This window comes from Fukomys damarensis, unplaced genomic scaffold (genome assembly GCF_012274545.1).
Source record: "Fukomys damarensis isolate Sample0158 unplaced genomic scaffold, DMR_v1.0_HiC HiC_scaffold_39, whole genome shotgun sequence".
In the NCBI taxonomy this organism is placed as follows: domain Eukaryota; kingdom Metazoa; phylum Chordata; class Mammalia; order Rodentia; family Bathyergidae; genus Fukomys; species Fukomys damarensis.
This window is the reverse complement of record NW_022900951.1, coordinates 96,752,242-96,769,325: the sequence shown is the minus strand read 5'-3', so window position 1 is coordinate 96,769,325 and position 17,084 is coordinate 96,752,242. Positions and strand designations below refer to the sequence as shown.

General features: G+C 47.5%; 1 protein-coding gene across 2 annotated transcripts; it reads left to right on the top strand.

Moving 5' to 3' along the window:
- The first annotated feature begins 10,137 nt into the window (after positions 1 to 10,137).
- Positions 10,138 to 14,506, top strand: LOC104867455 (rhox homeobox family member 1-like). Of its 2 annotated transcripts, XM_010631805.1 has the most exons (4): positions 10,138 to 10,605; positions 12,197 to 12,242; positions 12,505 to 12,602; positions 14,298 to 14,506. In XM_010631805.1, exons 1-3 carry the CDS (start codon positions 10,190 to 10,192, stop codon positions 12,598 to 12,600), a joined length of 558 nt encoding a protein of 185 aa, XP_010630107.1. In that variant the 5' UTR covers positions 10,138 to 10,189; the 3' UTR covers positions 12,601 to 12,602; positions 14,298 to 14,506. The 2 variants fall into 2 exon arrangements, with proteins under 2 accessions (XP_010630107.1, XP_010630108.1); XM_010631806.1 differs by lacking the exon at positions 12,505 to 12,602.
- Positions 14,507 to 17,084: the final 2,578 nt, after the last annotated feature.

Genomic DNA, 17,084 nt, shown 5'->3' with positions numbered 1-17,084 from the left:
TGTGGGCACCAGGGAAAGGGGATCAATACTCCCACACAGAACGCCCACAGTGGGAGTCAGCCATGTGGGCTTCACCATGTGGACCGGGCTGTGGGGAGGAGACAGCTTAAAATCCAAGGGCCGGGCTGTCCGCTGTTGTTTTAGTGTGGCCTAGAGCAGAGTGGAAAGGCCTGGGCTTGAGCTCCCGGGCGCGGGGTGGCGTGGCAGGAAGGAGCAACCATGGCTCCAGTGCTCACCTTAGGAGGAGGCTGAGGGCAGCGTCGACAAACCGCAGATTTGTCTGGAACCTGAACAGACACCGGGGTAGCATACACTCCCACTGCCCTCAGGGACAAACGGCTTCCAGGTGAGCTGCAAACACTCACACGTTACCTCGAGGATAATGTCCCAAGTTGAGCTGTACGAAAGATTATTCTCTCCAGGAATTTGCAAGATGCAGGGAATTTCAGATTTTGGTGGTTGGATTTTCAAACCCTGGGTTTTGTGGGGAACCTGTTTGGTGGAGCAGAGTAGAGGATAGCGTTTCGGATCCGATTCTTGCCCTGGGCATTGGAGTCCTCCCTGCTGGTGTGGCAGTGAGTCCTGATTGCATGGGGTCGCAGTATCGGGAATCCACACCACACGCAGCCACGTGCTGTATAAAGTCCTTTGGGCCCGACTCGCTCCCGGATGTGTTTTATTGGGTTTCCTGTGCAGTTGGTGTGTGTGCTCAATGACTGAAAGGAGGTGGCCATTTGCGGGTGGTCTCGGTGAATTTGGACGTGGCTCCGGTGGCTGCCCCAGACTCTAGGCTGTCACACCAGAGCCATTGGGCAGGAGGGGCGTCCACACCTCTAATGCCCCCGCAGGGCAAGCCGCCAATGCTCCTGATCCCCATTGTCAGGCCTTCCTTGGCACATCCTTCTGACTCACAGCCCTGAGACCCCCTTGAGAAAACCAGTTTACAAAGCCGCCCCGCTGCTGCTCAGAGCCTTGGGACAGAAGGAGGGCTTTTCAGTAGGAGGGGGTCCCTGAGGTGACACACAGCAGGGCCCACCACCTTCCCTTGCTCACTTCCCTGTTTGAATGCATTGGAAGGAGAGGCCGCTGAACACTGGGTCAGGTGACAGGGTGCAGGCTTTTGTGCATGGTGCTACCATTCGCAGCCTTAACAGCAGGGACAGAGACACTTGTCAGCGACACTGGGTCCAAGAGTGCAACAGACAGGCCAAGGAACTGGAGAGATGGGAGGAGAGAGACAGCACAAAGTTCAGTCCTGGACTGAGCTGAAGAGGGCGCAGTGTGCACTTCCCTCCGAGAGGGGCCCAGCAAGGAAATGGCTTCTCCTGACCCAGGCTCCAGTGTCTGGGCACAGGCTCGCATGTTGTGGACTTCTTTCCTAGTCCCAGGAGCTTTTTGTCGGACTCAACGAATCCCTTTTTCTCTCTGACTGAAGATTTCGTTTAAGTACAGGAGGGTGAAGTAGAGGCCACGGCAGAGGCCGCAGGGTACAGAAATCGGTCCCCCGTGCTGTGGGCCACCCGTGGGAGTCAGCCGCGGTGGGCTCTGTGATGCCACCCTGTTCTGGGGCCTAACTGGAGGTGGGTTGCCTGGAGCCACTGTCACCCATGCTCCTTTGCCCGTGCCCTCCTCGGCTGGCTTGGAGTGGGACCTTCAGCAGAGACCTTGTGCAGCTCTCCTTTTCTAATCTGTCTTCTTCAAGGCAGTTTTTCCAAAGTTTCACTGGGCCAGCTGCAACTGGAGCATAACATGGTGTCAAGCGTGGTTCCCCAGACGCCTGTTGCACCAAGGCGAGCAACCTAATGTTTAGCATCTCCGTTTTGCCTCTCTTGGTTTCTTCCTGCAGGTTTGTTTTTGTTTTTCTTCTTGGGGGATCACGAATTCTTTAGTTTTCTCTAGAAGATGAACTCTTCAGCATGATTGCTTTTCTACATGGGATGCAGTGGGTTGGGCCCCAGTAGGATTTCATAAGGCAATGTCCTTTATAGTGAATGTTGGGTGAGTTCCCTGTGCAGGAGGTGATGTCTCTGAAGAGCTGTCCCTAGACCAGGCCTTGCACCTCACAAAAATGTGCCAAATGCCCTTGGCGTCTTGGCCCTGACCCACCATTTTCTCCTGTGCCCTCTGTCACCCCTTCCTTACTCTGCTGCTCTGGGCTCACATGCACCTGCAAGGCAGGGCACAGGGCGTCCACAGCGAGAGAACGGGTGCCCCTTTGCACCTGTGCATGTACAGAACCTGGGGCCTCTGTACATAGATTATCGCAACTTGGAAGCCCCAGGCCCTCGGATACTGAGGAACTTCTAAGAATGCACCTTGCATTTCCACTGCCATCTTACAGACTATTTGAAACTGACATTTCTTATCTCCCAACCTTGGCCCTCTCCTTTTTATTTCATGGACTTTCTTTTTAGAGACTAGGCTGAGCTGTTGCCCTAGCTGGCCTGAGACCCTGGGCTCAAGATCCCCCTGCGTGAACCTCCCTTTGTGCTGGGCCTGCGTATGACTGGCCACTTACCTGACAACTCTCGTCTTCTTGGAACATTCCTTTTCTGTATTGCTTTTCAGTATGCTCAGAACAAAGCCATGGGATCTCCACAAATGAAATCAACAAGAAACTCTCAGAGTAGTTCCCACCCACTTGTAGTCTCTTGCCTCCCCGAGGCTGCAAGCGAGAGAGTAGACCCTCGGCCAGCTCACTACGCCCACGCGAAGTTCAGGTGCTATTTGACGCTCATTGACAATTGTTTCAGATCAGTGGGGGCAAAGAGCTGGGAGGGCTGCAGTGTAGCTGACTGTGGCCGTGCCTAACTCATCCCCTCCTGAGGATGAGGCAGGGCCCCGACGGAGGAGAGCAGAGGACAAGAAGGTGTGGTGGTGTAAGGGCTGGCCCTGAAGAGAGCTATCTTCCTCCTCACCCACTGGTCAGAGAACCATCAAGCATGAGCTCCTGCAGACCCTAGCTGCTCTCCCTGTTCCAATCACAGGCATCCTCTTCGACCTCCCCTGGACGGCCTTATCTCTACACTATAAATAACACTGTTCAGCACGACTGCCAGCCCTTTTATCCCATCCGGAGAAGGGGTTTCCACCTGGCCCCAGCTCTCTCAGCTTTGTGTCTTTGTCGTTCTCTGACCTTTTAAATCTCCTACCCTCATATCTCACTCCGTGGATCCTTCAGCCACGTGAGGTGTGGCAGGTGCTCTCTGGCATGGGGGCCACTGTGTGTATCACTGAAAACTCTAAAACGTTTGCCATCCCTTCTATGCACCATAGTTACTCTCCTGTGCTATGGAACAGCAGAAAGCGATTCTCTTAACAGAGAGGATTTCGCTATCTACTATCTCACTTCCCATCCTCTCTCTCGCTAAAGTGTTCCCAGTCTCTAGTGACCACTCTACTGCCCACCTCTTGTGAAATCCATCCTTTTAGCTTCTCCAGAGGAGTGAGAACATGCAGTATTTGTCTTCCTGTGCTTACCTTATTTCATTTAACTTGATGTCGTCCGCTTCCAACCCTGTTGGCATAAATGGCAAGATTTCATGATTTCTGGGGTGGGAAAAGATGACGTTGTGTATAGGTATCACGCTTCCTTTATCCATTTATCTACAGATGAACAACTCGGTTGATTCCATATTTTGGCTTAGGCTGACCGTACTTCACTACACATGAGAAGGTGGGTATTGCTTCAATGTACCGTATTTAGTTCCTTTAGGTAAATACCCGATAGTGGAATCGCTGGATCCTAACATGGTTCTGTTTTTACTTCTTTGAGGGACACACACACACACACACACACACACACACACAAAACCCAAATGAGATGTCGTTTCACCTCAGCTAAAATGCTTATGACAAAATGATAAAGAGATTAAATGTAGCAATCTCTCCCAAGTTCACGTAGCTAATAACTGGCCACAGTGGAATTCCCTGAATCAAATATTCACCTGAACTCTTTTATTTGAGAGGGAAATACATTCCTCATGCATGTATCCATATTTCTTTTCAACAGAAAAATGCCAACTATCAGAAATATAAGACTCATGCTCATTCTGACCTCATTATAATGTTCCCTTAGCCAAAGTAACCCCGAATCTAACAAGTTATGCTGAATTAAGCCTTAAGGCAATAATGATGAAGTAATAATGGCAGAGAATTTCCCCAAATTCAGTGGCAATCTCAAAACGAGTTGTCCAGGAAGGCTAAAAAATGTATGTAGACTAAAATGCTAAGAGCCTTTCGAAAGAAGTGTAACTGTTTTTCTATGCATGTAAAGAAAATGGAATCATACTTATAAGCTCAGTGAACATCGGAAAGGAGCTGGGCAGGATGGCATAGGCATGTATTCCCAGCACCCTGGGAACCTGGGGCAGCAGGAATGAAAGTGACAGACCTGCCGGGCAACTTAGGAAGACCTTGACTCACAATGAAAAAAATTTATGATTTTTTACTTTTGGCACCTGGGATCAAACTCAGGAGCTTGCGCTTCCAAAGCAGGCGGCAGATCCACTGAGCTAAATCCCCAGGCCTCACAATCAAAAAATTTAAAAAGGGCTGATATCATTGGTTACCTAAGCCCCTGAGTTTAAAAGCCCTCTGGGCAAAACAGGGAGACTCTTTCTCAAAATTAACAAAAGCATACCCACCACACAAATATTACTGAGACATCTCAGCAGTTATAGCAAGACTACACAACGGATTGACCGTTAGTAAATACGGTCAGTCATGTTCCTGTGTGTGAGCAATGAGCAACTGCAATTTGAAATTCAAAGCATAAATCATAACAAGGGGTGGTGGCATGTGTCTGTGGTCCCAAGTTACTTAGGAGGCTGAGACAGGAGATTTGCTTGAGCTTAGGAGATGAAGACTAGTCTGGGCAACATTGCCAAGCCCTGTTTCAAAACAGATGTGGGTGTTGAGTTGTAGCTCAGTGGTAGTGCTGTGCGGCATGGGGAAAGGCCTCAGTTCGATCCCTAACACCAATTCTAAAAAGCACACACCATTTATGTTATCACCACACAAACGAAGTCTTATGTAGAAGCCTAAAAAATGTGTGCACAGATAATCTATCGGAGAAAAAAAGAGAAAACTGTGTTCCAGGAAATCAAATATCTACCTAAATGGAGATATTCTATGTGGATAGAAAGTATTAATATTGTTAGAGGTCAGATCTTGCCCACTTGGTCTGTAGACTGGAACTGCAATCAAGATCTCAGGAGGTCACCTAGTGATAATTAGCAAACTGATTCTACGGTGTATGTGGAAAAGCAAAATGCCCGGAACAGCCAAGTTACACGATCCACCTTTAATACATGTCAGAAAACTCTAATAATCAAGGGAAGGTGGTATTGGGACAAGTCACTCAATGAAGCAGAATAGAGAGCTCAGGAATACATATGCAAATAAAATTAGTAATCTTTGATGAAGAATCAAAAGCAATACAAAGGAGAAAGGCTAGTTTCATCAATAAATGGACCTGGAAAAACTGGGCCTCTGTATGGTAAGGAAAAATGAACTTCAAGTCCTGACACAAAATGAAACTTAAAATGAGTCAGAAGCCTGCATAAAAGCTGCAGTAGTACAACCGTGAGAATCAGTGCAGAGATTGCTCAAAAAAAAAAAACCCAAAAAACAAAAAACTGAAAGTAGAAATTCCACTCAACCTAGCTATTCCCCGACTCGCTGACTTCCTGAAAGAGTTAAAGACATTACACTGCAGTGATACGTGTATACCCTTGCTTATAGCAGCACAGTTCTTCATAGCTAAATCTTAGAACTGACCTATGTGTTCAGCAGCAGACGAACGGAAAAAGAAATTGTGGTATTTACACATAGGGGAATATAATACTCTGCCAGAAACAGGGATGGACTTGCATCATTTGTAGGAAATGGGACGCACCCTGAGACCATAATGTGAAGTGAAATAAAGAAAGCAAACAAGCTAAAATATCGCATGGCTCGCCTTATATGTGAAACGCAAAAGATAAATGAAAGAGCAAAATAAAATATGATAGGAAACAGTGAGACAGATCTTCTGTCAATGGGGAGGGGGACAAGATACTGAGGGAGAGGAAAAGAGGAGAGGAGAAGGGGATGGAAAAAGAATTAAGGGAGCTATAAGCAGCCACAAATCAACCTCGCCAGGATTTCGAATCCGGACAGCAAAAAATAACAACTTGTGAAAGAAACAAAGAAGGTAGGTGGGTCCCACGGACCCAGGGAAGAGGAAATCTGTACTCTTTCCCCAGGATCTAGCTCCTGGGGTGAGGAAGGAAGGAGGGTCCCACAGAAACACAGTGGAAGCAGATGACTCCAGAGGTGTCTGGCAGAGAGGCACAGACGCAGTGGAGCTCTGTAAGAGTTGGTGATCGGCTCTAGTCCAGGTGACTGCTGTGTTCCCCGGAGCCACGGCTCAGTAAGATGTTATTTTAGGGAAGGGCCCACTCAATGCGGGCCTCAGAGGAGCCATGGGATGGCCTCATCTCAAGGCTTCCAGTGTTAAAATCCCACAGTGACAGGGTGAGGGACAACCCCGGGAGACGTTCATTGTCAGGAAGCCATGGTCAAGCCGGCAAGAGACACCGTGTGTGTGTAAACGACTCAGGTCCCACTCTGGCGACCAGATTCCAGGATGGGCCTGAACTGTGGATTGGAAAGTACCACAACTGGCACCCTGTCCTATTCCTACTGTGGGCTTGCTGGGAATTAAGTCCATGGACTGAGGTACCACTGAAAGTCGGACACAGAGTTTTAAAGAGAAAGAATTAAGAAGTGTCGTGTATGTGTAACGACCCAGGAGGACTGTACTTATTATGTACTGACCAAAATTGAAAGTTAGTTAAAAGTAAAAAATTTCTAAATGCTAGCATAGGAGAAAATTCTGGTGACCTGCGGTTTGTTGATGGATTTTAAGCCCCAACTGCACCATCCAGTAGAGAAAAGTTGATAATTTCGACTTTGTTAGAATTAAACATTGCTTGGGCTACATAGTGGGTCCAAGGCCAACTTGGACTACCTACCTAGACTTTCTATGAAGAAACAAAGTGGGCAAATAATCTCAAGCACATAAAGAAAAATGAAAGGCAAATAATCCCAGGAAAAGAATTTCAACAGCTTATGTCCTTTGCAATCTTCTAATTGAAGTAACAAAAGGAGTTTATTTTGTGCGTGCCTCACACAGGCTCAGGGTGGTGTGTGTTGTGCATCTGCTGTGCTTCCGGACCAGTGTCCACCTTTCCCCGTTTCCTGCTCCATCCACACCCCTCCATCTGTGGATATAGGCACCGCATCTCTTATTCAAAAACAAATCAAATTACAGCCAATTATACTGCTCCAGACAGCTTAAGCCCTCTAGAGTTATCACTTCTAGAATTTATTTTGTATGTGCCCCAGAAGTGTTACTTAATATCCTGAGCGCTTAAAATGAATTTTACTAAGTGAGCCCTATGCTTAAATCTCCACTTATCAGTTTTCACTATACACAGGGTCTCTCTAAATTTCCCATGCTGGCAGTGAACTTGCTGTCTTCCTGTCTCAGCCCGCACAGAGCTAGGGTTACAGGCTCAGGCCATTGTCAGGTTATAGACAAGAATTCCCTCTTTTTAAACCACACCAAAAAGGCCAAAATCCAATCATCTTTGTCCAACATGCTCAAAGAAGCTTTTACTAAGAACACAGTACCTATTCTGAAAAACAGGGTTTGTGAGTTGTTCACCCTTATCTAAGACTTCATCCTCTTCCTCCCGGCTCTTCCTTGGCGATTGAAGTCATAGTGGGGAGGGAGGGCTGTGCACTTCTGAGACTGTGGTGAGCAAGGCACCCGAGGCTGGTAAGCTCCCGTCCCATCGATGTTTCAAGTCAAGTGGAGAGTTCGGCAGCTGTACCTCCCTGGGATGATCCCTAAAAACCACTTCCCTGCCATTCTTGGATTTGTTTTCCTTTGTTTTTTTGTAGTGTTCTCTTTTATTCTCTTTGCTTTTTGTCATTCACTCTTATTGCTTCATTCTTTTTAGTGTTGTTGTTTTTTTTTTACTGTTATTTTTATACTCCCCAGTCTGGAGGATGAAGTGCACTTGGATTGGCCTTATATCACTCCTTTATTTATTTATTTATCTATTTGTTTATTTATTGGTAGTATCGGGACTGAATTTTATGATCAAGGTGGGTTCCTTCTTTGCCCTTTGCCCAGAATGTAGAGGCCGGGTTTTCTGAGCGGAGAGCAAAAGAAACTCCATTTTCTATATAAACCTTCCTGATCGTCTGTTCCTTTGTTCAATGTATCCCCTCCCCAATAGTTGCTTAAGTTTGCCAAGTAGGATAAGTTAGAGATGAGTTGAACAAGAGAAACCCCATGCTTTGCCAAGTACAGAGGGGATTTTTAAGGCCTCACTGAAACACCACACAGGATGCGCATTGTGGAAAGTACCTACCCTAGATGTGGAAAGTACCTATTCAAGATGTTTTCTGCAGAAAAAGATACGCTGTTGTGTCTCTGAATTAGCCCTCTCCCCAGCTTGTTATAATTATCTCCCCTCTGTTGCACGTGCCCCAGCAACATCCAATAGAAAAAATATTAGTTATAGGCCAATAAGAATAAGATACTTTTCAAGCCACCCTAACCCTATAATAGTAGGCTGGATAAGTGCATCTGGGCTTCTAGTTTGAAACCGCTGTGTCGGCGACACTGGGGGTCCAGGCTCGAGCTTGCAATAAACTCCTTGTGTATTTACATCAGATTCGACTCCTCAGTGGACTTTGGGGACTTCGCAACTTGGGCACAACAGTAGTGCAGATTGAATACAGGACCTTGCACTTGCAAGACAGGCCAGTGGCACTGAGCTAAATCCCCAGCCCTCCATTTCTTTTGTAGATGAGTAGTGCCCCTCTTGGGTAGTCAATGATAATTAATCTCTGATCTAAAATTCAGACTGGTGTTGATTTTCACCCAAATGTCTAAATTAATGTCTCCTAAATTAATTGAAAGTCTTCTACATTATTTCAAGGCCTCCATCGTGGCTCTTAATCAAAGAAGCTTTCTCATCCTCAGAAGGCCAGAGCAAATGAGCGCATGTGTGCGACCACAGGACACGTGCTTTACTGCTCTGGGCCTCTGCACAGAAACAATCGCAAGAATCACTCTACTGCTCCAGCACCGAATGATATGAGGAAGATTTCTACAATTACATTCACGTCCTAGGAGAAAGAAAGCAGAAATTCGCAATCTCTAAGATTCTCTTAACGATAACCTCCCCAAACGCCCTGCAATGCATTCTGTTTGGAAAGATGGCCCTTTGAAGGTACTCGGAACGGAGATACATACGCTTGCTTGTTCATTTCCTCCTACCTGTGCAGAGTTACTAAGGCCCAGCTGTAGTTCTCACTGCTTTCTGAGTATGAATCATCGGTCTTCACTACAACAGAAACAGGTAGGACCGCATGCATGGACGGAGGGGGTTCCCGGATGGATGAGCCCTGGGCAGGGATTTAACTTTCCCCAGTGGAATCCTTGCGAAACGGTGGAAGGATAGACTCACTCACGGGGCTGGGGGTTCCTGACGAGCCCTGGTCAGCACCCTGCCTGTCACACGTCCGGGGTGGGGTGCTAAGGGCAGCGCGACAGAGTCTGCTTTCATCCTCACCGGGGTACTGGGATCGAGCAGCCCCTACGGGGCCAGGCCAGCTGAATTCGGGGTGTTGCTCTGTGCAGACAGTGCAGCATGGAGGGTGGGGCAAGGGACCATCTCCCAGCCTCCCCACAGGAGATGCTGGGGGCAGTATGAGTTCTCACCCCCACTGCTGTGATTCCTAGCAAGTGTGGACTCCAACCCATCGCTTCAATTATCCCTGCGATCCAGGGACAGTGTAGCGCACTAGCTGAATGGCAAGGTCAGGCCCCGTGGCGCGCATGCCCAGTGTTGGTAAGTTTCTTGGCTTTGGGGTTGGTTCCTGGCAAGGCCTCATCATAGTGCTACTTTGTAAACCCTATGCCAATACAGGCTGTGCATAGCCAGTCAATGAGAAGCATCAGGAGTGGGCCGGTGGAATCCGCACTGGCCAATGGGGTGTGGAGTCTCACTAACCAATTGCAACCTGCGGCCCCGCCATTTTGTCACCTCGCTGCTCCCAAGAAATCCGGCTTTTGCCCTCGGTCGTGTGGCGGAGGCCGTGAGCCCCTCGGTGCATTGGCGCCATGGAGACACAGCCCAACTCCGCTGATGTTCTCCGTCTCAGAGTGGAGGATTGCATGCTGAAAATCGCTGCTCCGCCTGCACGAGGTTTGCCTTCTGCAGCCCCGGGTGGCTCAATGGGTGAAGGAGCTCTCGGCCTCCTGGGCCCCGACACGAGCCCCGAGGGCCACCTGGACCACGCTGCCAACTCTTGCCCGCCTCGAGAGGTGATCATGAGCCAGAGAGGCGATGCTGACCGCCCCGCGGATGAAGCTCACCAGGAGCCCCAGCAGCTGCCCCCGACCCAGCGGGATTCCTCGGGTGCCAGGGGTCGGCGTCGGCGTAGGAGCCAGGGGACAAATATGCGCTTCCATCCAAGGCAGTTGAAGGTACTGAAAAGTATTTTCCAAGCAACTCAGTACCCGGCTGTGACCACCAGGTGAGCTGCCCTCTCAGGGTACAAACTGGCATTAGGGGACAGGTTCAGTTCCAGGTGCCTTTATCTCTCTTTGCCTCACTTCTTCCCCCTCTAGACTTAGACCACCTAGGGTCTTTGCCTGTCTCCCTTTGTGCCAGGTGCGATGGATGTGTGGACCAAGGTGGCGATTTTCTATGGCTATGGTTATAAATTCAGTCTGGAAAGTCGTTGGTGGCTACTACTTTAGTTTCATTTGCGAAATGTGGCATCTGACCCACAGGTAGAAAGTCAGCTACCTGAACCTCTTTCAAGGATAGATGTCAGCAGTGTTAGGTGTTTTCTTCTTGCTGTGTGACGCATCTCCAGCATGCTCTTCGTCTTGCAAAATGAAGCTATCCACATGAAGCATGTCCCATTTGCCCCATTCCCTGTACTCCTCAAAATCAGGATGCTGAGATTTTACTCTATGAGTTTGAGGGGCCTAGGAACAGCATCTCATTGAAATCGTAGCCTCTTAGTGTTTTTGTTCCTGACTTATTTTACTTGCCATACCCTCATGGTGCATCCATCTTGCAGCATGTTTTAGAGCTTCCTTCCTTTTTAAGGCTGAGTAATATTTCACTGCGTGGATACAGCTGAGTTGATCGTTCATGTATGGAGAGGTTCCTTTTGTGAATAGCGCTACTGTAATTATGCCTGAGCGATAGCTCTGGACACCCAGGTTTTCTGCGTTTTGGGTGGATCCTCACAAACCGAATTGTTGGATCATAGAATGCTATGTTTATGGTTTGAGACCCCAGCAGACCTTTTCGAAAACTGGCTGTGGATTTTTGACAGTTCTCCCGAGAGTGATCATGGGCTCCAGTTTCCCCCAGGGCTCAGCACACTGGTTATTTCCCAGGCTTTGACCGTGGTTCAGATGAGGGGCGTGATTGATAGCACTGTGGCTGTGAGGTGCAACAGGGCTGAGTCATTTGGAGCGAGTTTTCTCTGCTTCCTGGTCATCTGTGTGCCTTCTGTGGAGAAATGTTGCAGTGCGAGCTCTCTGCTGCTTCATCCTGGGTGTTGTGTTCTGCCCGTTGACTTGGGAGGGGTGTTTCTGTACCTCCGCATCACACGTGCTTTCCTAACATTTTCCTCAGTCTGCACCTTGCTTTTCAATGCCTTAACTGGATCTGTTAAATCAAGCAGCATTTACATGTGACACAGTCCACTTTATTATGGTTGTGTTGCCTGAGTTAGGGTCTGCTTTTGTGAATACAATTCCTGTGCATGGCAGGTCAGTAGAATGAGATAGTGCCGAGCTGTCATCTTTCTGAGTTTAAAATTCTGCTCCATTCAAAATAATTTTTTATTCACTTTCCTCATCCAAAATAATGTGTTAAAATTGCTCTAAATTTGAATGCCAACTTGAAAGGCGATGAGGCGGTCTTATTTCAATGATAGAGTCTGTCTCCTTGGAAAATCAGAAAAATATACTTGTGCCACTGTGAGGAGTGATTTCAAATTAGAAAAGCAGTGCGAAACGTGCATGTAATAATTCATTCTTGCAGAGCACTGAATCCTTCTTCTGATCCCTGAATACCGAACACTTGTAGTTTTCTCTCCACAGACGGCAGCTTGCAAGAGACCTGGATGTGGCTGAAAGCAGACTGAAGGTCAGTACATTCAAGCACAGGCAATTGGTAGGGCACTCAGTCTCCATCCTGCTTCGGGACATACCTTTGTCCTCGACATTGTCGTATAGTTGTTATTTCTTGTCCTTTTTTTCTGGGACTAACAAAATTTGAACTAATGAGAATTCATAGTTAAAAATGGGATAATTAAACATGTCCTTTTGATTCCTTCCCACGTCCGGAGGGGACATGATCTCATAAAGGGAAAATAGAACATGGCGTCAGGCTACTTCTCCTATTGCAGATGGCCAAAGGAACCCTTATACGTGTCCATCCTACAGAGAACTGTCATCAGGGACAGCTAATACACGGATATGCACCTGCAGGATTCACTAACTGAAGGTCACCGTCTGCAGCACTGCTATCCTTTAGGATGCACCTCTGTGTGTCCCATGTGGGGGCTCAGTGTGAATTTCAAAGTATGCAGGTGGGAGCAGGGAGAGGCAAGTTGCAAATATTCATTTTTCAAAATTATCTGAAACCACGCCCAAGAACTTAGTTCAGCATGTGTTTATAAATATTCTTTTCTTTCGTTTTATGTTCACCTCTTTTCTTTCTCCTTTTGTCACTGGGCATAGAATCCTGGACCTCACGTGTAAGAGCTTAGGGCTCTACCAGCACATTGTATCCGCAGCCCCAAATTCATAAATATTGGGAAGTGAGACTAGACGCTGAAAGAAAATACACTTAAGAGCCAGCAGTGGCTATGTAGTTCCGCTGAGAGAGATGAAAGAAGTTAGTTTGAATGGTTAGTTGCCTGCTTTCCTTTTCTTTCTAAATTTGGTCAGGCAATAGAGAGAGTGGAAGCTCAGAATGTAAATTTCTCCGCACACGGCACAATGTTCCTGACAAATAAGAATCCTCGGGAACTGGGAGGCTGAGAGCACGTCCAGAGCACAGTGACATCTGACACAGGTCTGGGTCTGGCTGCAGTGTAATGCTTGGCAGAGGTGTTTAGCGGAGCTGTGCAGAGACCTGGCCCACTCCTCCCAGCTGGGGGACTTCTCCTTGGAAATGGCTTCCACTTTTGTGCCTTGGCAACAAGGGCCAGGCTGTGCACATCTAAGTGGAGCCCAAGGCCATCCGGTCCCCTGCCCAAGATGGGTCCACAAACTGAAAGAAGTGAGGAAATGAAATGGGTTGGCTTTGTTCTGAGCCCAGAAAGGCATAGAGGTGTGGCAGTTTGGAGGGAGCAGGAAGTACATTGGAGACCATGGCGGCATCTTCCCTTTAAAACCTTGGATGGGCAAGGATTTGGGGAGTTTCTGTTCTGTCAGGATAATTCGATGTCCACTTCTCTGAGACCACAGGGCACAAATCACAGCAGTGTCCTCTCAACTGCTTTTAAATCTCAGGGGCTACCTAGGATACAGGGTCCTCACCCAACCTTGAAGGAAGCCTCAGTCAGAGGCCCACGTTTTTCGTCTTCCAGATTAGTTACTTCTCACTCAAGGTGGGATTTTCAAGCTGAGAGCTCTTCTCCGCCCAGAGGATTTTAAATACAGACTGGGGTTTTCATCCCTTGCCCCCAAACTTGGTGAAACTCTCCCAGGGAGGAGTGGCAGGAGTCAGCTGGCCGGCATGGGGTCAACGGTGCTCATGCCGTGTTGCTTCATCTGCTTAGAAGACGCGTAGCCAACATCGGGCACCTGGATCCACTTTGTCACCTAGGCCTGCACCCCTCTCCTGGAAGAAACCGTTAGACAATAGTAAGGTGCGGATCACAGGAAAAAACTTGTAATTGAGTCCCTGAGCAGGCCCCAGAGCTGGTGTTCACTCAGGGTGAGATGAAAGAGGAGGTGTGGGGTTAGTTCCTAAGTTATTTTCTCTTCTGCTGCTTGGGATGGAGCTCAGGGTCCTGGGCAGTCTTGCCCTGTGTTGCTTCACTGACCTCTCCTCCAGCCGTCTGAGGTATTTGAGCCTGAGAAAAACAGCTTCCCTCGTAAGTGTCAGGGGCAGAGGAAGTTTCGTGACGTGTTTTTCCATTATGATAGCACCTGCTCCTTCTAATCAAGTCCATCTCTCCTCTGACCTCAGGTTTGGTTCAAAAATGAGAGAGCCAAATGTAGGAAAATTTATAAAGAAGAGCTCCTGCACGTATGACCTAGTTTCCTGCTCTACCTTGCGATTGACTGATTGCAAGAGACGTCCTAGGCCGCCAACCCTTTTCAAGACTCAGATCCTGGTTGGAGTATTATTCCCACGGTCATCTGTTCCACAGATGGGAGCCCATGTCACATTTATCTGCACAGCGCTTCTATTTGCAATAAAGAAGTGAATTCCATATGTTTGATTTCCTGTTCCATGTGGGGGTCGTTTGAATGTGGATGTAACGTATTCCGGAAATGTCACTTAGACAAAATAATGGAAAATCTCCTTTTATGAGGGCGCTCCCCTGAGTCACCATCAAGAGGCCTTGCACAGCAGTCTGCTAAGCTCCATGGTGGGCTGTCAGTGACCTTTACTCTGCCCTGAAGTCTCTGTGCCCCGATGCCAGACCGTGATTGCTTTCTTTAGGGGTCTATAGTATTTGGGGGGCGTGTCTAGGGATAGAACTCAGGACCTTGCTTTTGCAGGTCAGGTATGGTGCGCTGAGCTGAATGCCAGGCTGGAGGGGTCTGTAGTATTGAAATTCACCAGAGAATGGGGTAGGGACAGCGAGCAGAAGTATATCTAATTTGGTTTCTGCTGTGTGAATTCTGAGTCCTGCCCTGCCTTTCTGGCCATGGTCCATCAAAGAGGTGATGCCTGCCTCAGGGCTCCATTCACTGCAGCAACTTTTACAGTCTGTGACTCGCTGTGTGCCCCCAGCCACTCCTGTCTCCACTTCTTCCTGGCCTGTGGGGCACTGGGATACCTCCTCTGCTGCAGAGGGCCCTCTAGTCTGTAAACTTCCTGAGCTCCTCAAGTGCCTGTTGTCTATTTTTTATTGTTTTAAATTTGTTTCAGCTTTAATTGAGTTTATTGGTACATTTCAGGGATACAGTACAGTTACGTTCATTGTTGGGATCTTGTACCTCTCCACGACAGGTCTTGGTTCTCATTTTTTCCCCTTTTCCCTGCCCTCCTAAGTGAAATAAATAAGTCACACATGTGTAAATATCGAATAGTTTCTTTGGTGCGAATGAACTGCAATGATACATAAGATCCTAATAAGATTTCTGACATTGTGAAACGGGAAGTGCCCATTGTCTAAAGCAAGACGTATCCTTGCCCACACTGGCAAATGGGAAACGCAAAGAGATAATTGTACTCTGAGGTGGAAGTAGCTGGGGAGAATGCAGTGTGCTGGACTTAATGCCATCACTTGCAGACCAAGCCTCTTCAGAAAATACCATGAACCTTGGACGGGTTTCTCAGCAGAGAGTGGGACTGCTGTGTCCCTCACGACCTGAACACAGCTGCTTAAACTTCTCAGAGGATCTAAAACCAGCCCCAGCTTTCTCCCTGCCTGTCTGCTGTGGCTGTCTCCTACGCAGTGAGTGTGTTAGGGTGACCCCAGTGATCCCGAAGTGAAGTTGTTCTGTGAACGAGCTTAGTTTTTTCAGAAACTAAGATGCCCTTCCCAAGGTGGCCTCTGAGTACCTCCTTCCTAAATATGGTAGTGGTGCAGTGAATTTCTCTCCAACCCTAGCCGGACATAGGAAAGGTTCACTTCCTGAGTAAAGCCATATACAATGTATGCATTAATCTAGGTATACGCTGTATATAATGTATGCTTCTTCCCATTGACGTTCCAAGAAACATAAGGGCATTCATTGTGATGAGGGGTGAGCTGTGGTGTCTAAACTCTCATATTGTGCAGTTGGTTTAAAAGGAAACAAATTCAGTTAATGACCAGCCTGACGCCCTCCTAGGAGACTCACGGCTCGGAGAAACACTGCATGCTCACTGCCCCCTTCAGCACTCCCTTCCGCCTGTTGGCTCTTGCAAAGGGCATTGGGAAACCAGTCCCATCAACTAGTGCTAGCCCAGCAATTTATGCTTAGTGGTCAGTGTGTGCGCTAATTTTATACTGTATTTAGAGAACACTCTAATACTAATTCCGCTGGTTTGGATTTCTGAACGTCTGCAGGTTTGTGTGGAAATTCCCAATCCAGTCTCTGTCTTGCTTGCCTCAGATTTTCTTACATTTACATGCATGTGCCACCCTGCCCACCTCCTTTTCGATTTTCAAAAAGCTGTTAAATATGATTCTATTTTCTTTAGAGGCATAGAAAAACAGTTACACTCCTTTGAAAAGATTCCTAGTGTTGTAGTACTGCATAGACGATGTTGGCTTTAGTGCATTACTGGTGTGGAGAGTGCGACTGAATTTGGGGAAATTCTCTGCCGTTCTCTGGCATTATTATTGCCTTAATGCTTAATTCCGCGTAACTCGTTAGATTCAGGGTTATTTTGGCTAAGGGAACATTGTAATGAGCTCAGAATGAGCATGAGACTTCTATTTTTGTCAGTTGGCATTTTTCTGTTGAAAAAAATATGGACACACGCATTAGCAATGTATTTCCCTCTGAAACAAAGGAATTGAGTCAGACATTTGGTTCAGGGAATTCCACTGTGGCCAGGTACTAGCTACGTGAATTTGGAAGAGATTGCTACATTTAATCTCTTTATCTTTTTGTCATAAGCATTGTAGCTGAAGTGAGATGACATCTCATTTGGGGTTTGCTGTGTGTTTCGCTCAAAGAAGTAAAAACAGAAGCATGTTAGGATCCAGCGATTCCACTATCGGGTATTTACCTAAAGGAACTAAATACAGTACATTGAAGCAATACCCACCTTCTCATGTGTAGTGAAGTACGGTCAGCCTAAGCCAAAATA